We start from the raw sequence: 27,772 nt of genomic DNA on the forward strand, positions 1-27,772 counted from the left end.
TTTCTTTAGATGAATCTTTTATTGAAGAGCAGAGCCAAGCATATGAGCTTTAGCAACTGCTTAACAGAAAACCTCGATCGTCGAGGTTCGAAATGGTACAAAAACATCTACGTGATCACGTGCATTCCATACAGCGATGTAAACAAGTACAGGTAATTACACTGACAGAGGCATGTTCAAGAAAAAGAAAGCGTGTTTATACATTACAGAATAAATAATCCGTGCAAGCAAACACAGAGGGATTACAGCAGTAGAACAGTATATGCTAGAATAAATGCCTCTTCGCAAGGCCAGACTGCCAATCTTTCTAGCACTTGGGCCTGGATCGATCACATCACTTGCATAATAGCTTTCCGAAGGATGACTAAAGAAGTGGAGGGTACGGGCCAGTTACAGAAAAGGCATCCCATTTAGGAATTGCGTAGCCAGATTTTTCTTCGACTGCCTTTTCAACTGCTTTCAGCAAGCTCATACAAAGCTGGTACGAGTACAGCCTCTGAATTTCCTTATGCGCCAAATTAAACTCTGGATCCCAACTGTGCTACTGCTACTTTCAAGTTTTCGATTCACATTTCCATCTTCAAACAAGGTAGACCTACTCTTCCCAGTTGCCTTTATGAAACTTTATTTGTTAATCCTAAAACGAACGTGAACCAACTGAAATGGTTGAATTTAGCAATGGCCGAGATTATCAAAAGGACGGAGTTCGGACAGGAAATAATTCCCCCCCCCCCCGACTGTAAATTGACCTCCACAACCACTGCACATGTTCTTGATTGACAGGATACAGCCGTGACAACACATTGACCTCGACATTGTGCAGTAAACGTCAAATTCAAAAGGTCCTTTTAATAGTATCTTCTTGTTGAGTTAAACCACTGCGTGTCCTTTGTGTGTCCTTTGCATACCCCAACAAATACTATCCCAAACATTTTAATTTTGCTTCCCTACTCGACATTGATTTCCCCCAAAAATGTCACAAAACCACTGTGGGGGATAGGTGAAGAATCGGGTGGTCTTCCCCATACATACAATCACTTTCCATGGGCCAGTTGAACACGTTGTAGTTGACAGGTTATGTGTAGTTAGTTTTGGTGCCTCCCGAAATTTAGCATGGTTCCACGCTTATTTGCCCCTGACAAAGTACAGCAATTGGATCCCCACCCTCCGCTTTATGTAGAAAAGATTTGAGAATGCGGCACTTCGCCAGCACAACACTTTGCTGCGAGTCTCGGACCATTCTGGCTAGACAATGCAGCTGCCGCGACAAATCCAGGCCCTTGCGGCAAGAGCAATTGGCAAACAATGATTCGAAACAAATTTTTTCGCAAGATTGGAACGAGAACAGCAAGGTTTTGTAGGTGAATTCAGAAGTGGTATGCCTTTACTACAGTGGTATCAGTTGAAGGGTGACAACTAGAGCATATTGTACAAGCGAGGTGTATTAAAAAGGCCTTAAAAAAGATAACATTACCGTGGCAGTGTTTCAGAGGTTGCACTATGCTATCAAGGGCCGACGGTACTGCGACATGGCACAAGACTCTCACACAAACACGCTACCGAGCGACCAGCCTGTATACGCTTGAGCCACGGTTTTTCACACAAAGCTTGTTTCTGAAACTCCACAGCCTCTGCCTTGCAAGCATGGGAGGACCATTAAATTTTATTGACTAGCGAACTATGCAGCCTTTTTTCTGGCCTCGAGGACCAAATGCCAATGTTCTCCATGCACGCTGAAAAGACTTGTTCCTTGATGGTGCAGCCAGCTAACCTTCACAGCAGCTATAGTGACGGTAACAGAGGTGAAGGGGGTAGGCTTCTTTGACTGGTAGATATGTCTCAATTGCGCTAAAAAGCATACTTGAACCGATACTACTACTGGAGAGCTGTGGCATAGTGTTATTGACCCTGCCAAGTTCCAGCTTCGCAAACACTTGCTAATTCACACAGTGCATGGATAGAGTCTGGAAGGAGTGATAACTAAATTTATCCGTAACATGCTAAAAAAAAATATAAAGTTGAAAACACAGCCCATAAGGTAAATGCGCAAGAGACACAACAAGATCGACCTTACGTTTCTTGCTTCTCCATGGCATTTTCAGTGCAAATCTTTACAAACTTCCTCAGTGCACTCTTTCAACTAAGGGTATACTCCGTATACACTCCGTATACTCTATTATACTCCGTGTAACGTTACCATAGCAAATGCAAGTGCACTCGCCTGCAGCTATCACATCTTAATCTTGAAATCAGAGAATAAAGGGTTAATGTTTTTCATGAAACCCGATAACATTCAAATGTGGTTTTAGCATAGCAGTACCGCCCGTGCCATTCTAGCCTTGGCCAGATGCCAGTAGAGCCTGCGCCAGATGTGGAACCTGGCAGGGGTGGTGACGTAACTGTATGCCGAAGCTCTCCGAGCATTCCATTATACGTGAGAGTTTAAGACGTGTAAGTCACGTGCTAAAACTATGGCCTACGCAGATTTCATGCAGAAGAGGTGGAGGTTGCAGAGAACGAAACATGTGACGACTGGAAATGGCTTCAGCACACCGCAGGAATGGTACAATGCGCAGCGCCAGACACTGAGCGACTGCACCCGTTCTGCGTACTGATGGAGACCGTATTCGCCATCTTCTGAAACTACCCAGCAGGCTTCATAACCGTCGTAACACTCAACACCAAACACACACAGTTTTATGGTTTCGGCATGTCTTTCTACTCTTAACAACATAGCACACAGCTTAGAAGACATATAATTTTGTACGATGGGCCACTGCAACAGTACCGCCACTCTTATATTCCATCCTGACCATCCCGCTGCGCCAACTGCCCTGCATTAGCGACAATGCATGCCCAGTCAATGACAAAGCACGAGACAATTCTTGATTACTGTCCCAAATGTCCCTCACGAAAACAACTGTGGAATCTCCTGGCCACAATGCAGCATCTGAAAACCTTTTCAAGTGGCACATACTGATTTTGCAACAAAAACACCAGCAATGATACAATTTCTGAACAGGAAGACAGAAAAACGAAAAAAAAAAAGGTATGCCAGCAAGGATAAGAGAAAATGGGCATGAGGACTCCTGTCCAAGTAGCTATCCTTTTTCTATTGGTTTTCTACCCTGAACAAAACTTAACCATAGATTTCAAGTTATGTCACTCGTGCAATGTGACCACATATGCACCCAAGAATGGCTCTTCTAAGGGGTTTAGCCTGGGTTGCGGAAATCTCATCGTGCAAGCTTATACGACAAAAGCACTGTTCAACACTTTCTATCGCACAACTAAACAGTGCTCGCCAAAGAGAACACAGGTCCTAAAACTTAAGGTCTGCTACCACACCAACAAAGAGGCCTGGGAAACTGTAAAAGCCAAAAAAAAACAGAGCAATCAAGTTATCACATCAGAATTTCTACACAGTTCAGGTACCCGTACCCATGGCTTGTTGAAGGGCAACTACAGTTGGTTACCACCAAGACTGGTTTTAGCTCATTGCCATTCTAGAGACATACGGGGGACAGACCTGCTAACAGCTGCTCTGGCAGCGAGACCTCACGATACTCTGCTCGAACAAACTGCCCAGGGCATCCTATCGAATTTTGCACCTGGTGATGGTGGACTTGAGGGCAGCGCTACCTCGCATCACCACCAGCATTGCCGTTGCCACTTCTGTCTCGGCACACCAGTGAGACGTCAAATGCTAGTGTGCCATATACATAGCAGCCAAAACTCTCTATCACTGGCGGGCCAATGGGTTACCCGAACCTAAATTCGCAACATGGGCACAAAAGGAAACGTAGTGAGTAGGTGAAGAATTAGCAGCACGATGCAGACTAAGTGTTAACAATTCAAATTATTTAGTACTTGCTTTCACTTAAAATATTCTCACTAATACAACATGAACACATTATGTGCTGGCAGTTTTTCATTTGGCATCACTTCGGCATCCAGAACCCACCGCCAGTACAGAGTGATGACAATTCCCTCTGCACTGTCACCTGACACGCCGGAGATCTATCACTGCCACTCACTGCTTGGCAGACCGCTCCAAAAACAGGATTCCGATGACAGCAAATGCAAATGCTGGCTGCACAGGCACCTGCATTTCCAACCTGCTGCCATTTAATCCGTTGGTACACTACTATAACACAACACCAACTTTTCGATGAACAGATATTGGCCGCGCAGAACCCAGTTTTCGTGGAGCTGCTTAAAAACAGCGGCATAAGTTTGCAAAGTTCCCTTCTTTACACCCTTCCAAAACATAAGTGATCTCCAAATCTTACTTCAACAAACAATTTCAAAACAGTGTTCCCGAAACAATGCAACATATTCACACATCTACATGTTGGTCTTCTGTCATTTCTTCGGCTTGACAGCTGCAGATTCAATGCTACGTTCATTTTTCAAAAGCATAACGACCCTGCATAGCAGAAGCCTTACAGAAATGCAAAGTGATAAACACATGAATACAAACCCTTCATGAATCTGATATTAAATGATTTAAAATAAGAATAGCTTCACGACAACACACACTGTCTGGCGTTCCAAATCGCTCTCAACTCTACTTGCAAGCGCAGCCAATAAAGTCCTTTGCAAGGCCACTATGCAATATTTGTTGGAATATGTCCTGCAGCACGCCCTAGGTCTAGCTGAAGACATTATGAACCCCATGAACCCCTAGCGGAGTTTAACGCTGGTCCCGCTACGTAGGATGGTCATTCCCACCGAGGCAAGGGGTATGGCAGGTTACAGCTCTCTTGGCAAGTTTTGTACTACCAGTTAAGGCATATCGCATGCCGATGGTAACCGTAATGGGCCGAGTTTCCAAGAAAGTACCAAATCTTTCCTCACTTCAAAACGTTGCGTGCATGATCGGCACAACATATTTAAGGCGCCAGTATTCGGTCTGTGGTGCAGGAGAAAGGCTTGCCCTAGCGGTGGCAGAACAAAGCATCTCCAAGAGGATCGTGCAGTTCCATTCCCATTACATTTTTTTCCGCACATCATTTGGCTGTACTCAAATTATCCACATTTATCAGCAGGTTATTTACACGCCTTGTACCTCTGCACAGCTTGTTGTTTAAGTTTTTCAGCCAGCCCAGCTGACAGATACAAGCTCTGCTACTGCCAAGTCGCGGCAACTGACGAGTGAAAAACCTCCGTACCCACGGCATGCTATTGGGGCAGTGGCAGAGGATCTTTGAAGGCAAATATCCTTAACCCTTCTCGAAGGGGGCAGTACTTTCCTCCAGAAATGGCAACTCGTCGCTCCATTCGCGGGTCTGAAACGTGAGACTCTGTCTGGTCTTATTTCTTTCTTCCCACTGCGTTCAGTGCTTGGCGGAAACTCGTGTCTGTACACCCGATCGCTCCCACCACTAGACCACAGGTCGAAGCGGCGCTACGAATATGCGATGGGGAGGCGCAGTCGACGGTCCTTGACGTCGCAGAACATCTGCAGTCTCCGAACGGTCGTGTAGACGACCGAGGCACTGACCAGGCCGTAGTCGAGCAGGTTGCACATGTGCAGGACAAAGTTGCGGTACAGGTTGCGCTGAATGAGTTCGTGACCCTTTTGCTCCACAAACATGTTGCAGGCAAGAGCTATCTGGCAGTCGCCAACGAACCTGAAAGACACGCGAGGCGAAAGGTTGTGACGATGCAACGGACACTTGAAGCGCCAGGCAATGGTCAATTCACAAAGACGACAACATTTAACCCTTTCAGGGTCAATGACGCAAATATACGGCGCCGCGAACAAGTCCAAAAATGGTCGATGCCGCATATTTACGGCACTGTCTGTACGTTTAAAAAGCGCGCCAATTTCATAACTTTTTCTTTTCTGTCATGTGCTGCCATTATGTGGGAATACAGGGAATTTTTTTCACGCCCCTCCCTCTCAGAGAGGTGCACATAGGAAGGATGCCGCCATGCATGCGTTTCCGTTGCTTTCTTTTTTTTTTTTTTTGATACTCGCAAATACTAATTGCCTCTGGTTGGCGATAAGATGAAGATTAGTGGAAGTCTGTCACATGTTTTGCTGTTTTGACGGGCACACACCCACACAGTTTTCTTGAGTGCGCACACCTTCGCAGTTCGATTACGCTATGGATGTATATATTAGTGCAACAGCAGGAACATTTGAGTCTTGCGAAATATTCTAGTGTGCACATTTTCATAGCTCTGAACTATGTGCATAACGATGCATCAAATTTTTTAATTCTGATAAGTTTATTTCCTTTTTTATTGTTGTTATTCATGAATGAAGAGTACATATATACCAATGCAACACTTTACGGCCACTTTACAAAAATTACGGTAAATGTTTTTCGAGATAAGTCCCCAAGAAGAATTGGAATCTGCAATAAAGAAATCGACCTTGGGTGGTCGCATATGGCGAAAAAAATCGACCCTCAACGTGTTAAGGCGCAAGGCAGTACAGTGCAATACACCGCGAGTTGCGCACGCAGTTTTAGTGCTTCTGTGCCGTGCGACACACGCTGTGCTTGGTCCAGATTCATTTTACAGGCATGCTGCATCACATGTTAAGGAATTGCACAGATTCATTTTCAAGTATTTTGAAGTATTCTCCAAGACATTGCAATGTACTTGACACCCTGTAAAAATGTTTAGTTTCATACACCCTTGGCACAAGGTCTACTGGCTATAGTACTTGTCAAAAAAAATAATAATAATAAATAAAAAAAAAAGGTAGACCAACTACCCACCGGAAGTAACAGCAGCTGCATATGAAGTCGCAAGTCTAGAAGGTATACAGGGTGTCTTAACAATCGTGCACCAAGATTTAAAGATATGCAAATGCCAGGTAGGTGGGCAGAACCAAGGTATTGTTTTCTGTCGCTTGGAGATGCTCAGATTATTTTTTGCATTCCACCTAATTACGTAATTAGTCTTAATTAATCAACTTCCTGAGTATTATAATTACATCAAAAGTCTCAACGAGAAAAATTGTAGAGCAACATGAAAAACTCCAAATACAGCTTTCTGTTGCTCAATATGTGCTACATAAAAATGTTTTTTTTTTGAGCGCAGAAGAAGCCCGCGAATACGCGCAAAGTGCCTGGAGCGGCCAGTCGCGCAGCAATTTTGCTCGTATTTCGGGCTTCTCGACAAGAGTGTACGCTCACCCATATCTCATGACGTGCAGGTTCCACATCTTCATCAGCTCTTTCTCTCCCTCATTTACATCGGTGAACTCGTCAATCATCTGAAAAGAGCAAACTGGTCTCAACCATGGAACGCACAGACAGACGAAAAAATAATCGTGGCAGGAAATCACCGTTGCAATTGACACCATGGTAAACTTGAGCTACGAGGAGTACAGCTTACGACATACACCACCTTGGTGCCCCGATGGCCGACATTACCCGGAAGACGCAAACCAGCTATGCCTTCCGAGCACAAGCCCCAGCTACAAGTCGCAGCAACGAGCGAGACAAACTGGAAATTGAGCTTTGCAACTGGCGGCAGAAGACGAAGGCCGCAAGCTAAATGCTCCCCTTATGCAGACTGGTACATGTTGCCCATGCGCATTATATTAATGATACAAAATTCTAAGCATGTTTAAAGGTCTCAAATTCTATCTTAAATGGATCATAAAGCCTAGGCTCAACATTGAAAATTTGTTCAATCGGACTGAAAGTTCAGCTGAACAGAAACGCATTGAATCTACAGCAATGCAAGTCGAGCTGACTGGCTTCAGCTTATCAGAGTAACAGAACTTGTCTTCAGGATGATCTGCTGTACCCTATCACAGACACTTGCAACACTGATCTGCCATGGTAACTCAGTTGCTAAGACGTTCCACTGCCGAGTATGACGTGACGAGCTCAATTCCTGACCGTGGTGGTCATGTTTCAACAGAGCCGAAACCGAGGCAATAATGCTTGCGCACTTAAATTCAAGTGCCTGTTAAAGAACCACAAACAGTCAAAACTGATCAGCAGTGCACAACTACAGTGCCTATCATACTCGCAGTGTCGTGAAGCTGGCCTGGCCCTCAATGCTATAAAGAAAACGTAATGCTGCAGTACTCACTCTAAAAGCTCGTTAATCACAGACTGTGCCAGCTCCTTACCATCTGAGTCTTGATGCGCAGCCATTCAGGATCATCCTCTGATTCGCTGTCTCGCTCTATCTCCTGAGGCCTGATGGGTAAGCACGTCTCCGTGTGGTAGTAGAGCCTGGGAAATAAGCACACGTGAGAACGAGTCAAAATGACAAAGCATGCAACAAGCCTGCTGGCTTAGCCCCGAATGACACCTCGATGGCCATAAGGTGACGGCAACAACAGGTGTCTCGGAGATCCGCACACTCGCACAACAGGTGTGTTCGACTCGCACAACTGGTATGTGCGCATGCCAGATTGACGCCATCACTGCCATCGCTTTGCCTTTTCCCCTCGCTGTTCCGATGGTAATTGCACGTTTTCAAGAGACAATCAAGTCTGCATGTTAAGGGCGAGCGCGGGGCTAAAAATCTCGGTTTTCGCCAGAAAAACGCATTTTGTAAGTTTATTTATTTTGCATCCCTAAACGTATAAAGAAGTTCATTACCAAGCTTGGTTGCAATCTGTGCAGCAGAAAAGAAGAATATGAATTCTCGTCTTGTGACGGTGGCAGGCGCTTGCTGTTGAGAGCACCCATGAATGCTGTATTCAAGACGCGGCCGCAGAGTGGGCGAGGAACTAAGCACGGAGTAAATGCCCGTGCTAGAAAGTTCATTTTTCGTGCTTTTCGATTATGGGAGACCTTCCATTGAGAGCAGAGCAGACCGCAAAGTAAAAAATAAAAAAGAAAGGCATACTTCTGGCTGCGGCACCCTTGTCTACGAGCGCAGACAAAGTCGCTGCACTGCTCTGAAGCTAAAAAAAAAGAAAGGCGAAGATGACTTGAAGCAATTGCCGCAGAATCGAATTGAAGAGGAGGGTGAAACCTATGAAGCAGAATACTTTTATTAATAATTTTTAATAACTTTTGGTCTTAAGATAAGATAGCGTGTTCTGAAATCTTTGAGCTCACTTTTCTCAGTTTGTGTTTTTTGGCTGAACAAAACCTTCAGCAGAACTGATTTTCAAACTGCTTCGCCAAAAGATGCTTACAAGGTAATTTCTAGATTGAAGGTTTGTCAGGAACAAGATGAGGTACTTTTTAGATCCCTAAATATTTTCCAACACAAGAAATTGTCAGATGTGTGACATATAATGACAGGGGGAAAAAGAAAGCTATTTTTAGAGTGATGACATTTTTACAGAAGTTACTAAAAATATGCCACTGGCCTATCATGCACTATAAACCATCTAGAAGGTATCTAATCACAAACAATTAGTATATCTTCATTACTTTTGAAATAATTTTTCCTAAGCTGACATAGTTGATTGCTCAATATGGCAGCTATAAGTTTTTTTTCTGTTTGTGCTAGCATGCTGAAATTTATAATTTATTTTAATGAGGAAATAAACCTTCCCTGAAATTTCTATCGAAATTGGTGCAGCAGTTCAAAAGTTGACTCTCCAGCCCCACATTCCCCACATAAAGAATAAAGTACGATGAGGAACCACTCTGATGAGATAGAAATTCTTAAAAACAAATTATTAAATTCAGGCTAGACTAATAACTTGTTGGGACAAATAATTTTTCAAATTTTAACATTAAAGGCAAAAGAATTAGCAACTCCTCTGAACTCTGATCAATGAAGGGTTGAGAACAAGCACAGCCTGGACGCACATACCTGTTGTGTCCAGACATGTAGGGTCGTGGCTGCTCAATGTCGGGTTCATCTTGCTCCATGAACTCTGCGAGGCTGAGAGGTGCTCTCTTGGGTCTGAAACACAAAAACATCTTTAAAGGATACAGTATTTACAGTGCATCAGCAGCCTGAAGTACAGTTAATGTCGATTTATCAGGTTCCTAAGGGACAGTAAGAATGTTTGAGGGGGAGGGGGGAACATATGTAAGTGCTCATTGCTGTGTGATTGGGAATGTCACTATGGTGAACAAGCCTCAGCTGCACATAACGAGGCATTTCGTTCAAACTGCATCAAGTAACTGCTCTGGCGCTTTCAATACGAAACGCTGGTTGCCTCTCTGGTCTTGCAATACAAATTCAAAATGACGAAGCTTCCCAAGATGGAACGAAACTTGACGCAGTCTTGATGCAGTTTTTGATGGCGGCCATCAAGAAACGGCTACAGAGCGCGAGTGAGGCAGTGAACAGACGAAACTTCACACGAGGATACTGCTTGGCCAAGTGATGGAGACGGTAGTGCAGTATGTGCATACATACTCTGTTTTACAATATCTCGGCAGCGCAACCAAGGCTACGAGTTTCGGCACAACGTTCAGGTCTGCACCGCAATGTAGTTCCAGTTGCACTGTCGTGCACTGTTTGACCCATTCGCTTTAGATTTGTGCCACGACGCATCGACAGCGAAGCATTCGTGATCATTCGGCGCTGTTTCAGAGATCTTTTCTCATCTTTCAGTGCTTAGGCTTAATGAGAGAGGCAGTCACTGTACTTGGCCTTTGAGATAGGGTGACGAACATGGCAAGCCGCAAGCATGGCCAGATATTAGAGGCCATAGACTACGAATGTTTGTTTGCGCTGGCTGATGAGGCATAGCTTTACGCAGCACTGACTGAACGCAAAGGTAAAAAAGAAAAGAAGCTAGCTGGGATTTAACAGCACAATATGATTATCAGGCGTGCTGTAGTGAAGGATTGCGGATTAATGTTGACCATCTGAGTTTTTTTAATGTACACTCAATGCTCAGCCGAAACGATCAGCCGATCAGCCAAAAATCAGTAGCAATACTCCGGCTGGACAGAGGCTCTGTGCATTAGACCCCTGACCCAAGGCGAGGCCCATTGTTTGCCCTTAGAAGACGGGACAGTACGCATCCAGCGAGTGTCAACGGGACAGGTGACAAGCTGAAGCTCACCGGCAGACCATCACACAGGTGACAGGAGTGCGGCGAGCAGGACCAGTCCAGCCAAAGGCGTATCCCGTTTGAGTGTGAAGGTGTTGTGGGTTGCCGGAGTATGATCCATCGTAGCACTCGTTGATGGAGACATCGATGCGTGCTCCTTTCGGGTGAGGCTGTAGAAGATGAACAACAGACAGCGAGGGTTCAGCGCGAGGCTCTTGGCAAGGCATGAAGGGACACGCAGCAATGTAGTACTCCATTAAGGGAAAATTAGACATCCACCCAATCGTAGCAATTGCTACGATCTGTGGATGTCTCATTTTCCCTTGATTACTTCTCTCTACATGGCGGGTTTCCACAGAACTATTACGTCAAGCAATGTAGTACGCATGGAGAGTCACTTAGTTCACCAATTATCAAACTTTTGGCAACTGTGGGGCGCACTTCCCTATTCACAGGTTGTGCCTCAATTTCACTGGAGCAACCGCTCTACCGACATATTTCCCATATGAAGCCTGAAATCTACATGCTTCCCGTGTTATTCACAAGGCAACACAAACTTCTTATCCACTCCTGAACTGTTTGACATACAATGGAATCTTGATAAAGGGAAATCGCTTAAATGGAACACCATCTTCATGGTTGGTCAGTTTTGTATTCATGCAATTGTATTTAGCTTTGTCTTTCAGTAACAGAACTCCTGATAAATGGAACCAATTTCCCTGGTCCCTTGAGGTTCTGGTTAAAGAGAGTCCACTATATTAACATTTAGTCTGAATTCCACATAATCTGCATTATTCAAGCAAAGGTGACATGCATTCCATATACGTTCTGCATCGTTCTACACAAAATTGAATTCTTTAGATTTTATGTGCCAGAACCACGATATTATTATGAGGCACGCCGTTGTGGGGGACTCCGAATTAATTTTGACCAGCTGGGGTTTCTTTAACATGTACATAATGGGACACTAAGGAGAAACAATAATTTACACTAATAAAGTATCCTTTGAAAACTATATTTGTTAATTTTGCCATAATGGGTTGATTACTAGAAGAGAAAATAAATGCCAATGTTCCACTTTTTTCTAATTTCACGCCTCAACCCCAACAAGTCAGTGTGACGTCACGAAATTCAAATATTTTTGTTGTGTTTGCGCAGCATCAGCTCAGTAATAGTTCCCGAAACTTGCCATGATGAATTTTGGCTTTCTTAAAATACAGTGGAGCGCATTTTGACTGACAAAAATTTATTGAGGCCTTGGCAGATTCTGTCAAAATCTACTACGTCCCGGAGAGCTCATGCGACAACTTGCAAGGCACCGTTCGTCGCCCATAATCTTTCTGCCCCTTTTTTTACTTACCAAGTTCCTTTCTTTTATTACATGTTCATGATTACAATACATAAAGATAGGCAAAACTGATTAGACCCATAGCCAAAGGCTAGTAGGGGGCCTAATCTAAAGTAACTAACTATGGAAAGCAGTGTTTTTGGTACTGTAGAAGGACAATTTATTAATACAGAAGAAACCATTTTTTTCTCTTTTCTCTTTCCCACCCCCCTCTTTAGTGTCCTTTTAAATCTAAGTATACGAAGGTTCTTGCATTTCATCATCATCCAAATGCGGCCGCTGCATTATTTCTGCACAACTACTGAAATCGTGTAAATGTTAGAAACCAGTTTGGTGATGCCAGCTGCAGTTGGAGACTGTCAAAGTCATCATCCTGCTTAACACCATCGCGTTTCTCATTTTCGCTTTGATCTGCATCACTCTGGAGAACACACAGCACATCATCATCAGATGATAATGTAGTGATGATAACGTCGTAATAGTTCATGGATAACCATGGGAAGGAGAGGAAGTTCAAACTGATGTAAATTGACAACTAATGAGTGAGAAGAAGAAAAACGCTATTGTATTAAAGTTGCAGACGTAGCAAGAGAAGCTGCGAGTTTTCTTCAGTCTTGCCAAGTTACCGTGTTTACCCAAATCTAACGCGCACCTTTCTTTCAGAGAAAATGAGCTCGAACGTCACCTGTGCGCTACAGTGGGATAGGAAAATGAAACCACGCTAGCAGCGGTGGCAAAAGCCAGCCAGAGCCGTCAGACACACTCAGAGCCGTCAGACACAGTGTCATCGCCATCGCAAAATGGCAACAAAGCATGATTTGTGAAAGTCGCTGCCAGTTCGTCTTGTGCTGGACTATGATCTTGAGCATGCTAAGTTACCGTGTTTACCCACATCTAGCGCGCACCTTTCTTTCAGAGAAAATGAGTTCGAACATCACCTGTGCGCTACGGTGCGACATGAAAATGAAACCGCGCGAGCAGCGGTGGAAACAGCCTACCGTCAGAGCCGTCAGACACAGCGTCATCGCCATTGCAAAATGGCAACAGAGCATGATTTGTGAAAGTCGCTGTCAGTTCGTCTTGTGTTCGACTATCATCTTGAATAAAGGGAAAATCAGACATCCACCCGTACGTAGCAATTGCTACAAAGGAAACCCATACGGTTTCCTTTGTAGCAATTGCTACGTACGGGTGGATGTCTGATTTTCCCTTTATTCATTACTTCTCTCCACCTTGCGGGTTTCCGCAGAACTACTACGTCAGACTATCATCTTGAGCAATATTTTAGGGCAATGAATTTCGGAGATACTATCCCTTCCGTGAGATTTCGTGCGGATGCAACACCGTAATCAGCTGCCAGCATTTCTGTGGCCGTGCCAAGCTTGCTATCTGCGCACAGTGCCAGGAACATTGCTGGACGCATATTTCGACAAGTTCAATGCAGAGTCTTGCAAAAGAGATAGCAGTAGTACCTCTAAAAGTGATTGTTCAAGAATACCATCTCTTTATGCCTGGTATCAGCGGCCAATGAAGCGTAAATGGCAACGACTATGTGCCGCTTTCATTACGAAAGCTCAATTAAAAAAAAAAGTTTTTCTTTCGTGAAGGTAAATTTCGCCAGTATAGTTTTTTTTGATCGCAAATGTGGGGACATGCTATATTTTTATTTTATAAATAGGGCACGTGCTACATTCACGTGCACCTTTATTTTCATGCTCAATGTCCTCGAAAATTGGGGGCGTGTTGGATTCAGGTGCGCGTTAAAATCGGGTAAACGTGGCAGATGGGAAACCACTTTTGCCTAATGTCTGCAGGCACTTGGGAGTACGAACTATAGCACCCACGGCTGGATCACGGCCAGTTTCCGTTCGGAACAAGACCAAAGCAAGAACGGAGCCCGTACCACGTAGGAGAACGTGAAGCGCCCGTGGCAGAGCTTGAGGTGCTTGAGGAGGGCAGCCAGCAGACGACACTGCAGCAGGCACCAGGGGCAGCGCATGTCGGCCCGCGCCTCCGTCTGCTGCCGCGTCTGCTGCTGGTACACAAACTGGTACACCACTCGCGTGCGCTGTCCCGTGCCCGCCTTGTTCGGGATCTTCTGGACCTGTCCACTGCCCTGCTGTTGTATCTGCTGCTGACTTGCCTTCATCTCGCCTGCAGAGTGCGTGCGGCGTAAGTGCATGCTGCAGCTGAACAGACCCCTCGTAACACAGGGTGAAGAGCACGAGCAAAACCGTGACATGAACCAAAGATTTAAAGCTTTTCACGCAAAGTTTATTCGGGCGCAGTGAACTGCCAGCTTGGAGAAAAAGCACAAGACAGCAAAGTCAGTGTGCAAACCCTGAGTCTGTATTGACCTCCTTCTCGACAGACAGTGAAGGTATGCTTTATCTTGGGCAAGATAAACTTCAACACCATGTAAAGTTGAGGCCAGTGGTCAGGAGAAGGTTCTAGGCTAATGCTTCTGAACACTGTCTTAAGTGTGCCCGTGGTGGCAGGCACTGTTAGCACAAGAGCATCTCGGGTCATATTTTCAATTAACCACATCCAGGGTTATCAATTCAAATGAGCATTGATTGGCTAAACCAGCAAGAGTTGTGACGAAAGATACACGGCACCTTCTATCAGCATTACTTTTATATCGCAATGTCGTCGAGAGCATTGTGCCACTACTGTGAGACACCGTGCTGGACATTACGGCGTGAAAGTGTTGAAATGTCCACAAAGATGATCGATCACGGATATGACCTCCAAAATGGGTCAATGAAACGGGAGGATGCTCAGTTTAGCACAGCACGCATGCAAGTACCTTTATGACAGTGCCAACCTGTGCTCAGGTCATTCATTCAAACACTGTTGCAACTTAGCAGGGTGGCTGATTGGGCATGATCCATTATCACGATTGTTCAACTGTTATCCTTGCCACTTGCCTTGTCCCCGTTTAACCTTCTCGTCGTATACTCACAACTGTCGCAACTCGCGAAGCTTTGAGAGATAAAGTCACAAGGAAGCTCAGCCTGGCTCACCATTGCGTCTGCTGCGCGTGTGCTTGTGCCCAGGTTCAGCCACGTTCAGTTCCACGGGGGACAAGACAGGCCGATTCGTTCGAACAGGGTCTGGACACTCCGCATTAGCGCTCTCTTCAGACGGACCCCAGTTCAACCGAAACGCCACCTTGGGGCACTTCTCAAATGCCTCAAGAGGCGGGGAGCTCTGCAAGGATGTCAAGAAATCAATATTAAAGAATGCAGCTTGAATGACACTGCAAAAAACAGAAGTCAATGCAAGTTTCTGTTCCACTGATGTGTGAGAGCGGGTCTGTAAGCTTGCCTGTATGCAACCGTGGTTTTTGAAAAAGTAAAAGAAATGTGGTGAACAAGGAAATTGTGAATCATGAGCCTTTTTACACAGCCCAAAGCTCACATGCAGTTTGTTTGAAGTGGAACTGTCTACCTTTTTTCCCCTCAATCTTGTTTGTCTTCTTACAGACTGTCTACAAGTGGATGCTATCGTACTGTTCTTCAATACAAAGAACAGGGCCAGTTGGTTATTCAATACTTTAAGACTACAGCAAGCATGCATATTTACGTACTGCACAAGAACAAAAAAGGGCTTGCTTGTGTCAATTACATCCTTCTTTGTCCCTGCCAGATTAAGCGAGGTGGTTTTTGGGCAATTTTTTTCTACTGTTCATCTGGAAAGGAGTCAAAAACCTGAACGAGTGACCAACATTCGCAAAAGAGAAGAAAAATGTTTTAATGTGTTAACATTCTTTGGGTATTTCATGCCCTTTCCAGGGGCTATCTAGCTATGTATGTTTGTATCTAACTGTTTTCCCACCTACGTGGGTCATTGGGTAATCCATGGTCAAATGGTTAGCACATCGGGCTGCTGTGCTGAGGTAACAGGGTTCGAGACCAACCATCGGATCAACTTGGGTAACTGTGTGTGTACCGGCGTGCACATATGCGCAAGGTGTGCTTCTATGTATACTTCGCGTACACGTTCGCGTCTGATGCAAGCTGAAACCTCGATGCGGGTCCTTCACCAGTACCAACTGAAAGCGGGTTGTAAAAAAAAACTGGATGCATCGGCTGAAGAACGGGACAGGCAGTACCCTTGAATCGTACGCAGGCAACCGCAGAAACCCACCTCTATATGGTTGAGGCTTTCCCAAGACGCTGTTCGAGCAAGAGGTGCTGCCTTTGGTCCCCAAGGCCTCAGCATCAGCTGGTATTCACCCTCGCTGAGGAGGCACCGCTGCTGCTCGTACACAACCATCTCGCCCACGTAGTGGCGACTCTCTTCCGCCGAAGTGCCGCTACCAGCTCCGCTGCCAGCACCGGAAGTTGGGGGACGGTGGCACCCGTTGCGTCGGGCCTTTTTGGACGGCGGCTCCACTGCAGGAACTGAAACGTCGCGGCAGAAGTTTCAGCTCCTCGCTTTTTCAAAACTTTTGTCAAACATAGAGGCACTGAATGTGGCTAAGCAATGAATGCAATATAATTTCCAAATCAGATGCGGCTGTGTATTCACTTGCATATATATATACTCTACTTTAATGAGCCATGTCTGTCCTTTCATTGTTTTGTGGAAAAGTCATATGCAATCCCTGCTAACTTCTGTTGTGCAATTCCTGCCATTACGTGCCTTTATACACCATTTAGCACAACAAGTTCAACTAAGTTTTATTTTCATGCATCCTGCTTAGTCTCTTCTGTACCATGCTGTTATTCTGAATGCGGGCCAAAAATGGCTGGGTTATTTTTAATTAAACACCCCAGTTGCCAACAGGTTTTACCTCCTCGGAAAGAATAAATTCGCTTCTGCTGCGCTGTCCCATGGAATGCGCGCCGCCATCCACCAACAGCACAAATAATCTCAGAGACAAAACTGTGCTTGTCCGTGGCATCGCTAAATAAATGCAAACTACGTACTGTCGAAGAGCTCATATTGGTCGTTTCTATTGGAAACGCGTGGATGAACCCAGCTTGTCCAACGCGCCGATAGGGTTAAGCGATCGCTCGTTATTTTGACCACGAATAAAGAAACGAAAAAAAAAAAAAAAAACAGGACTGACCTCCCGTGTCACCTTCGTTGACCAGACCGCCAGCGGTCACTCGCAGCAGCAGGACGTAGGAACGGACGAGACCGGTTCCGTTCGGGCAGAAGCTGTTGCCAGGCACGGTGATGGCCGTCGTGCGGGTGCTGCTGGTGTGCGCGGCTCCTTCGGGATTGTGCGGCACCTCACAGCTGCCCACTGGCACGTGATAGACAAATGGTGCTGTCGCATGACGACAGGCTCCCGTCAAGAACAACACTCTCGTAGGACCCCGACTGCCCATGGAAACATGCACGTCATCCCAAGCATGGGCAGCTTTCCTCTGCTAACTCACTAGTGCCATGCTCAGGGACATACAGTAACTTTGTTTTTTGCATCCTATAACACACTTGGCAGCTGTACGGTAGGGCTGGTCATTCGGGTTTGTGGATTTACACAAGCAAGCTAAAAAGGTCAGTAGGAAGAATTTTAGTACATAAACGTCGAGGTGAGAACAAACCATGCTGTTTGAATGGGCAGTTGAAGTTGATATCGCATCATCAGCAGCTTGCTTGAGTTCACACAATATCAAGCACATCAAATGAAATCGTAAGGGTATTCACTCGACCACTTGTACCGCTGATGGAAGTCCAGCACATGGATCACGGGTGGTTTTCGTTTCAACTCACAACAGACATGCATACACGTGCCGTCTTAGTTGAAACATTGTAACCAAGTCTGCGGTTCCATTTTTCACTGTTAAGTGAGTTAGACGGGGCTGTCGGTGCTCACACTTGTCCGATTTTGCTTGTTACTGCAACTGGTTATGTGCAATTAAAAATTTTAAGACTATTAAAGCATTAATTGATTGTTTGGAAAGTTGTTTGATCAATCGTCCAGCCCTACTGTACGGTGAATGACAATAAGTTCAGCAGGAATGGCTACCTAGGCCTTAAACTGCCATTATGAAGTCGCATGTGACATGAAAGTACTTTCGTCCATTATATCTAATGTTTGTTATAAGCATGTATATTTGTTGCATTCTGACATTCGTAATAAACATCTTAATTTACTTTATCTCCAACAAATCGTTATATCCATGTTTGAAATGTTTAGGTTCGACTGTATAATTACACAATAAAGATTTTAGATCGACTTTGTTATCTCCAATAATTCGTTATATCTATGTTTGTACTATTGAGGTTCGACTGTATAATAATCAGCGACAGCTGAGAAAGCCAACAGGCAACGTAAAGATACGATACCCTTTCTTAAAGACATATACAGAGATGCACGAATCTCAGCATGGTGAAGCAAAGTGTTTGCACAAGGGCAAAAGTGAATAAGCCCAGTTGGTTGGTTTGTAAGTTACCAGTGGCAGCGCGCTGTGTGCGTGTCCTGCTGTGCCCTTGTTCCCAAGTTCACCACTACGAAGAATCCTTGTCCTCATAAGCTGTTTGCACAAGTGGCAAATTAGTAACTCTTAGAGTTCCTTATTAACAGCCTTTAAGCAGCACTTTTAGCTGATCAATTGTGTACTAGGTGGTTAGTGGATATGACGCAAGTCACAGTACATCCGGGCACGGCCTAATTTCGGAGGCCGTGCTAAACAGTGACATTGGTTCTCGACGTTATGGGCTCTACATAATTTCCGGCTAGCGGAAACAGTTCCGTTTTCTTTTCTCGGTTCCAGCATCAGAAACATCTATATTGCAAGCTGATCGTAATGCATCCACTCCTATTTCAAAAGTCTGCAGGTGGCTGCTCTGTATATTCCCGCAATGCCAAACATAATTTTTGATGTGCTCCATTTGGTACCTTGAAATGCTGATTTAAGGGGGGACGCGGGTTTTACATCGCAAAAAATGGCCAAAAATTCGATTTTTTGAAAATAACATTTTCAGTTTCTATAACCCTTTTTCTATCTGATATCCAAATATCATCACTGTAAACCACTTAGAAGTGCTAAAAAAAATTAGCCCTAACACAATACCCACAGTAGCGTTTCTAACACTCTGAAGCAAGCTTTGTTTCAGTATCAGCAAACCTATTACTAATTAACTATTATAATACTACTTATAATAGGGGAAAATCGGCAATTTGAAACAATCGATGTCAGGCAATGTCGGCATTAGCGCGTATCTCGGGCAGGGGCAGTGCGAGTGACAGCCAATCCAGAGCTCCACCAATCTAAGCCTGTCGCTCGGTGCAATAGCAGATCGGCATCGTAGCAAAACCCAGGGCTTGTGCACTGAGGAGCCTATAGTTTCGTTTTCTATGGGCACAAAGATTTGTTACAGAAGTTTTGTCCTCCATTTACGTATCGGAACAGCAGTCTCGCATTTGTGTGAGTACACTCGATGACATGCTGCTTCTGAGATCATGCTTGGTGCCATGACTGAGCATGATCACAGAATTCATCATGCACTTATAGAGAAAAATAAATACTATGTTTTTATTGTTACTTTGCTTTGAAAACTTTTGCATGCAAACAAAAACAGTTATGAACCATTAGGGATCATTTTTTCTTTTTTTCGTTCCAGAGCAGAACCGGAATGAAGGTTTTTTCAGTGGAACGAAACTAAAACCAGAACGAAGAGCATTTTGTTCCGACACCCTGGCGTGAAGTGGTGCATGACCTAGAACATGTGGCTCCTCGCCAAGACCTCTAAGATTAGACGGTGCCCACGGCTACCCGCAGCCTGCTGAACAATCTTGGAGGCCACCGTGCGAGGTCTTACTAGTACTATTTACTAACCGTCAGCTGCACACGCTGTCCGCTTAGGTTTTGTTTAAAGGGTGCTAAACGGAAAATTATAAAATTACCAGTGTGGTAGCTTTGCCAAAATTGCTTCAATATAATAATAGACTACTCATCCATAACCAATTTGAGGAAATTTTGTTGCCGTTGGCAACAAATTTTGTTGAAGTTAAGTATAGATGTCAGTTCTCAATCTTTAATTCAAGAAGGAAACCAAACACAGCGCTACACATTCTATTTCCAAGTTCTGCAAAGTATGTTTTAGGATGCAACTCAGCTTTAAACTAACAATAAAACTGAAGTTCCCACCTTCAGATCTGCAGGCTTCGTTCACCGTCATAACATGCCGCAGCCCATGCAACAAGTAGCAAACAAACACTCACTTAGAAAGAAAAAAGAAATCCAGCGCTACTAAGCCAAAAGCATTCATAGGCAATACGTGAGCCATGCTGCAAAGCATGACTGCTAGTGCTACAAAGCAAGCATACTGTGCTGCAAATAAAAAGTGCAACAGTGTGCGCAAAGCATGTCTCGAAGGACTGTTCCATTTTGTGCTCTAATTACTCTGAGGGGAAGAACCAGCGCCGTCTTGAAAAGAACCGGGCAGTTTGTGTAAGCCATGAGAAAATAGGCAAAATGAGCAATTATGAATAGGCCCTACAGTGCCACAAAAGTGCAAGAAAGCGTATTTCAAGTACTTGCTCATCTGTGAAGCAGACAAGATTTAAGCAACAAGCAAGCCCCACCACCACCTCCCTTCATGCGTGCAACTTAAAGGGGCAATAAAAGCAAATATAAAGCTAAGTCAACTTTAGCCGACGACAGTTTTCTGAAACAAGTGCGCAACTAAGGATTTCTGGAACTGTAAAACTTCTGAAAGGAAGCAAGTTGCCAACATCACTGCTTGGTAAATCTAAAACCAGCTCTCGCTGACATAAAAGCCTCTTTTAAGCACATGTCAAGGCTAGTTTATGAGTGATACTACAAAAACAAATCGCACAAAGCGGCAAGGCCTCTCTACTGGCAGCATTTCATGGTGTCCTTGTACATGCTCCCCAGAGGAAACATGGCACCCTCTCTATGCTGCTGTTGGACTTGGCAAGCGTGGCAGGGCACGGCCTTTAAGGCTGTCAGTGCACTAAAAATCTTGGGGGCCATGCTCTGAAACTATTTGCAAGGAGAACAACAGCACAAGGGGGTGCCATGTGCCATGAAACAAGTAGCAGTAGGGAGGCAGTGCAAGAGCAATGGCCTCTGAGAGTGTCAGTGAACTGACAATATAAGAGGCCATGGGACACTGGATCGACACTTCACTGCTGCACTATCATTAACAAATTAGCCCTACCTAAAGGCCTAATTGAAGGATCATGAAGTTAGGCTTAACTAAAATCCATAATTTTGTTCTTATTTTAGCCACTTCATGTGATGTTGGCATAATTTCGCTTTCTTCATTTAGTTTGGAGCTCGCACCATCCTTGGCAACGGATAAGTAGCAATGCGAAATGGCACTTTCAAGCTATTACATTTAGAAGGTAATCTACTTATACTTTGCCATGTATATGTCCATTAAATACGTCGACAATAGTACACCCTTTTTTCCTTTTTAGCCAAATTGAATTAAGGGAGGGACGCTGCTTTCAGTTGAAAGCATTTTCTTAACCATGTGATCACTCAGACACTGGAAGGATTACAGGAGACTAATCTCTGTCCCGATTGACTTAACGCTTGCCTTTGAAGCCCCTTTAAACTCAATGTTGCTGCAAGTTCTCTACTGGTGAGATAACTGCCTCTCAAGCCAAGACTACGATGCACGGCGAGTCATTCAGCATATCAGACAAAGGCAGACCCATTTGAAAGAGAGCTGCGAATAATACCTGAAAGCTGTGCCAACGGCAGTTCCAGTTCTTTCTTCTTCTTGTTGCAAATCTTCAGGATGACTGCTTCTGCTGTGACCATGTCCCCTGTTCAGCGAATGGCGAGGAGGATGAGGCACCAGCTTAGGCATGAGCCATCAGCCGACCTTTACAAGATTGTTTTCAACTCACTTTTTGTTGAACGGTCGAAGAAGCCGGTGAATGTCAATGTCATTTGGCTTGGGGCTCTGAAAGCAAAAGCAAATCGCTTATATTTTTTTCCGGCTTTATAAGGATACACTGTGTTATGGCAACAAAGAGAAAGAGAGAGAGAAAGAGAAGTCGGGGATGCCTCCTGTTGTGCTTTACTAATGTCCCAGTGCATAAGCGTCAATTACAGGGAAAGGGGGGGTGGAGCAAATATACTCCGCCCCAAAGAGCAGACAAGAAATTTGATCAAAACTGCTACATTTGATGTACAGTTCGCCACTCCAACAAGAACGCCAAAAGACATAGCAAGGCCAGCTCGAGAATGGTAGGAAAACAGAAGAAAACATACGAACATATTTGAGCTATCCCAAATCATAAGAGGTTTCCTTCTTATGAATCAGCTTGGCGACAAACCCGAGCTTCGAAAGAATGACGAAGAGACATGCATGCCAAACAGAGACAAAGGCAACAAACCTGCATGATGATGGATCTTGCTGTGCTTGTACTCGTTGTAGAAGACTGTCCACTTTAAAGTTTTTCCTTGAGAATAGAAGAACCAACCAGTCAATGAACGTTCACTAGAAATCTCTTCTATGACAAAAGTCATGCGAAGTTATTTAATCACTAAAGTATGGCACAAAGTTAGTGCTGTCATTCATATTTACAAAAATGTGGCTTTAAACTCTTCATATTAACTCTGTCATACGCAGGGTGGCCCTCCACCAGGATTACTGTTATTTCACATCAGTAAAAATCCATGGTGACTCCAGCAATCAAACTTCATAACCAGCCATTATTTTAGCCCATGTCTACCTGGAGGCAGCGAAGAAGTATTTCTCAAGTAGCTCTTCAAAGGAGTTGAAAATAATACTCCAGCAAAGCCAAAGAAGAGGACATAAAGAGGATATAAAAAACCAGAGTGCAGAGTAGGTAGGCTTCACCTTGTAAATAACCCATCTCATCCATTAAAACTTCAGTAACAATGATGAATAGTCACCCTGAACAACCTACACACTCTCGGATGAAGTGAACACTTGTTCAAACTACCCTCCGATGACACAGACATCAACAGCTTCCAAGCAGCCATAGTACAAACATGCAAGTTGACATTCAACAATGACATACTCCGCAGCCTATTTGTCAATCTCCTCTGCTTACGCTTTGCCGCACGGCATAACAATGTTGAAGTGCTATGTCTACTTCACTCGTTGTTAAAGTTGAAGAGGTTTTGGCTGTGCATACGCGAATATGAGAGGCAAGCAAGCCTCCAGGATGGAGGCTTGGTACAGGTGGTTCGCCATTAACAATGTCTTTCACGCTGCTTTACAATTCTTAAAGCATGCCAGATCTGCCGAGTACGCTGAATCCATTAGGTCAGAGGCTACATGGCATGCGAAATACCAGAATTGTTCTTCGATGTAGTTAGCAAATTACGAGATGAAGTTAGTAGGGTGGCCACATACCTATTCTTATGGTTCCGTGACATGCGATGACTCATATAAGTTAATGTCCTATGAAGAAAGATAGGCTGAAAAATAAAATGTTGTCACAGTAGATAAAGCAACAATAATTTGCAATCAAGCAAAGCAACCAAATAGTGCGACACCTTGTATGCAAACTGAACTTACCGATGCTACGTGCCGTGTACGTAGATACCTGTAAATTTGAGTTGGCTCTGGAATGCAAGCAAACGCAAATGTGTAGTGCTAAAATGTTTTGCAATGCAATATGATTTCTTCATGCAGGCACAAGACAAATGCAAAGGGGTACTGTACGAGGTGCTCTAGGAAATACACAGAAGACAACTGTTCCGATGTTTTGCAATCGCTCACTCTAGGCAAAACAATGAGACCTCGTATAACATAACAACAGATGAATTTTACCTTGCATGCGCTTAGATAAGAATTGTGATGAATCGGATGATGGTCCTCAAATTTGTCCCACCGATTCCAAATTCTGAATTACCCGATCCAGAAGTAGCTACGGACAGTAAGCTAAATATTCATATGAGCGGTCAATGTTCACTTCCATATTCTAGATATTAAACGTGCCATCCTAGCGTTATATAAAATATTAACGAGGAGTGTATTGGGAACCGTATTAACGTGCACCAAATAGCACAGTAGAAGATGACCGCAGAATCCTGCAATACCCAAAGGCAAAATGAAAATGCCGTAATACAAACGCTGATACAGTGCAACTGGGCGCTGTGTAACAGCGGTGGCAAGCGAGCGTCATTGCCAGCTCATCATATCAACGTGCGAAAACTACCGGGTCCGCGCGCTGCTCCTCTGCATGCTAAACCGCTCGCGAGATTCGGCTGTTTTAACAGCTCTGCGGGATGTTTTGGAGCACTCCCGTTGGTTTCTCTTTTCTTTTTTAACCTGCACCCTTCGCACGAGGAACACAGCGAACAGCAGTTGGCAGGCGGGCAGACAGCCACCTGCTTTCAGCCACCCGTAACACTGCGGCGTGGGAACACCTACCGAAAAGCTTCGATCGAGTGCCCCAAGTGTCGACGGATCTTCTCCGACACACACAACCAGTTCCGACAGTTTTGATCTCCCTTCAAACACATTTCAAAGGCGCTCAAAGCGCAGTCAACTGATGCGCGTGGCTCCCGAGTGATCGGTGAAGGGAACACAAGTGAGCACACAGTTCACCTGCCGGCGTTGGCGACGTCTTTAATTTTAGAGAACTAGATTGCGCCGGAAAACGTCTTCATAAACAGTAGCCAAGATGTAAGGCGTGTAGCGCATATCGCGACGAGTTCGACAGCCGTCGCGCTTTTGCCGCGCGCAGCGCCCTGGCACCGACCTACGCCTCGTATCCCGAGTTGGGAAAGCGTCGAAGCTGGCGCGAAACGTCCCGAGGTGGGCTCCCGCTTATCGCGCTACACAGCACAACCCACGCGTTTGAGGCGTTAAAATGGACCGAGACACGGATCAAAGCAGAAGGCACTCCCGATGGGAAAAAATTCTCAAGCCTGACTCGACGACGGGATTGTTCAACCGCAACGGAAGAAACGAACTCACTCTCGAAAGCCTGGAGAAAAAGCTCGTGGTCGGCGTAGGCATGTTGCTGGGGCTGTTCCGGACGCTGCTGCTGCTGCGGCTTGGGCGCTTCGACGGGAGGCCTGTCCTTCTTTTTCGGCGGCATCGGGCCCGATACCGAGGAGCTTTCACGGAGCGCCGATAGCCGCCGCGATTATTTGCCACCGAATACAAAAGCACATTGCCCGAAAGCCGCAGCAGCAGTCACCGATAAGCCGCAGTGCACGCTGGGTAAGAAGGAAGAAGTGGGGAGAGGGTCGTCTTGCGCTTTTCTTTCTTTTTGCCGTTTTTGTGTTTGTTTTGCTCCCGCGCGCGGCTGAGGTTTTTATTTAAGCTCCCGAAGGGGGCCACTGCCCTTCGGATCGCTAGACAGCCAGTCGAGTTGAGCATAGAACGCGAGAGTTCGCTACGTACGGCAGCGTCGTCAGAGCGATCAGCGGGGTGTCGCGATTAACGTCACCCGGCTTGCAGATGTGCTCGTGTTGATATTTGCACTTTTCAACCTGCTCCTCCGCACATCGACGCGAGAAAAAAAGAGAACAATGAAGAAAAAAAAAATACCATTTTTTGTAAAAACCGCTTCAGCTAGGTCTGCCAGTTTTTTTTGGGTGAGCCGTTCATTCAAGTGCCTACGTGTCACTATTAATCAAGCGCAATCAATTATCCACACGTCGATGTTTAAGTTTCGAAACAGCTTAAATCACAGCTTCGCAAGACATCTCACCACTGTCACAACTTATGTTTCACGACGACTTCACCACGTAGCACAAGATCAAGAAACAATGCCATTACAGAGTGCCATAGACAAACAAGATGAATAAATGTCTCATTTGAATATTGCACGCTTCTTGGAGCATACCTTTGGGCATTGCCATGGTGATCTGATGCATGCGAGCAGCTGCAGTCATGCTGCGTATGCATGCACAGCTAAAAACGCCATGCGATAAGGCATATCCGTCAATATCGTATTGAAACCATCAAATACAATTAAAGCTTGCATTTGAGCCTCAAAAATCTACTGGTTCATTAATCTGAAAAGGCCTGTTACCTGAATATGCTTTGGGGATCTAGGCTGCACTTGAATCCATGGATCCAAACAGATGCATAGTTGCTTCCATGAAGATGGTGGAAAACACATCTTGTCACTAGCTGCGATCATTAATTGCTAACATGGCACACAAAATGATGCAAGCACACCACCATAAAATTTTACCTTACAGTGTTCCAGATGAAAAAGACCAGCTACCAGAGCCTTTTAGTCTAGTTGGAGATTGCAATGCTCACAGTCCGCTCTGGGGCGACTAACGCTGTGATGTAAGAGGACATATGATAGAGCAGTATATGCTGTTGTGACGCATGCTTGTTGAGTGAAAGAGAGCCCATGTTTTTCATCACTGCACATAACACCTTCTCATCCATCTGCTTATATATCCATTTGATCTCCTCACTCATGCCATATTTCGACTGGAAAATTGCGAACAATCCCTATCAAAACATATGCAGATCCAACACACGTATTGAAATCTGTGTGAAGTGAAGCTTTAGTACGGCAGTTAATTACGTTCTTTACAGCTAATGGTGATGCTTACAATTTTGTTTACTTTCATCCTACACAACGAGCAATCTGATGGAATGTTTATGTTTACCTACCACGAAGGTCACAACTTTATTGTCATGCAATTTCTATGTTTATGTAATGCACCTATGCCAGAATGCGAACTCCAATTCGGGCAGATACACAATGCGAGACGTATCTGGAGCAATGCAACAAAGACGAAGGGAGCGTATGACACTTGTTGAGGGAGGAACTGTGATGACAGGTGCATGCGTGTAAAATTACAACATGTATCAGGGAACAATCGCGAATTCTGCACCTGTTATGACGGTATTATGACAGTAACCATTTGGTATGTCCACAGTGGGACATACCAAATGGTTAAAGGAAAAGTAAAGAGAAAGTGAACCAAAGAATCTAAGAAATATAATTCCCAATTCTATTAAGAAATCGGTGTGCTTTAGACCTATCTTTCAGCCGACATTGAAAGTTGAGGTTTTACAAAGGTAACGCAGTGGGACATGTCCATTCTGGCGGACTGGCCAAGACTGGCCATGCAATCCAGTGGCAAATACTGAGTGGATAAATCAAAGAAAGTAAACTGAATCAAAGAATCCATTAAATACATTTCGCCATTTCATTAACAGCTCAGTGTGCTTTAATGATGCCTCTAAGCTGACATCATATGTTCAGGTTTTGTGTTGAAAGTAATATTTGTTAGGTGGAACAGAGCTTCTATACATGCTTGGTCAGCATACAAAGGTTCTATAACCCACTTCGCTGGCAGTTGCATAGAACATTATTTTTGTCTTAGCTGCACCAAATATTTAAAAATTACGACTTTAACCCTTGAACAAATTAGTCGGTGGGGTGGCCCCACTACTTCTAAGAGCAATGAAATGCTTAATTGAGTTATTTACTTATTTACACTAATTGTATTTTTAATTGCGTACCTTACTGCACATATTTAAATTTACCAATTTTAGCCTGCGAC

At 44.6% G+C, this 27,772-nt stretch overlaps 1 protein-coding gene across 4 annotated transcripts; it reads right to left on the reverse strand.

Annotated features, from left to right (window-relative positions):
- On the reverse strand, nt 1-25,919 carry Su(z)12 (Polycomb protein Su(z)12). 4 transcript variants are annotated; one of them, XM_055067837.2, is made up of 16 exons: nt 25,206-25,919; nt 23,799-23,845; nt 23,634-23,698; nt 22,645-22,710; nt 22,153-22,208; nt 21,982-22,068; nt 20,417-20,431; nt 17,386-17,589; nt 16,458-16,714; nt 15,332-15,518; nt 14,209-14,459; nt 10,970-11,127; nt 9,760-9,852; nt 8,108-8,213; nt 7,158-7,237; nt 1-5,636 (listed from the first exon to the last, which is right to left on the reverse strand). In XM_055067837.2, the coding sequence occupies exons 1-16, from the start codon at nt 25,327-25,329 to the stop codon at nt 5,411-5,413; spliced, it is 2,022 nt and encodes a 673-aa protein (XP_054923812.1). In that variant the 5' UTR covers nt 25,330-25,919; the 3' UTR covers nt 1-5,410. The 4 variants fall into 4 exon arrangements, with proteins under 4 accessions (XP_054923812.1, XP_054923814.1, XP_054923815.1 ...); XM_055067839.2 differs by having other exon boundaries at nt 17,386-17,565; nt 25,206-25,918; XM_055067840.2 differs by lacking the exon at nt 20,417-20,431 and having other exon boundaries at nt 17,386-17,565; nt 25,206-25,915.
- Nucleotides 25,920-27,772: the final 1,853 nt, after the last annotated feature.

This window comes from Dermacentor andersoni, chromosome 8, assembly GCF_023375885.2.
Source record: "Dermacentor andersoni chromosome 8, qqDerAnde1_hic_scaffold, whole genome shotgun sequence".
In the NCBI taxonomy this organism is placed as follows: Eukaryota; Metazoa; Arthropoda; class Arachnida; order Ixodida; family Ixodidae; genus Dermacentor; species Dermacentor andersoni.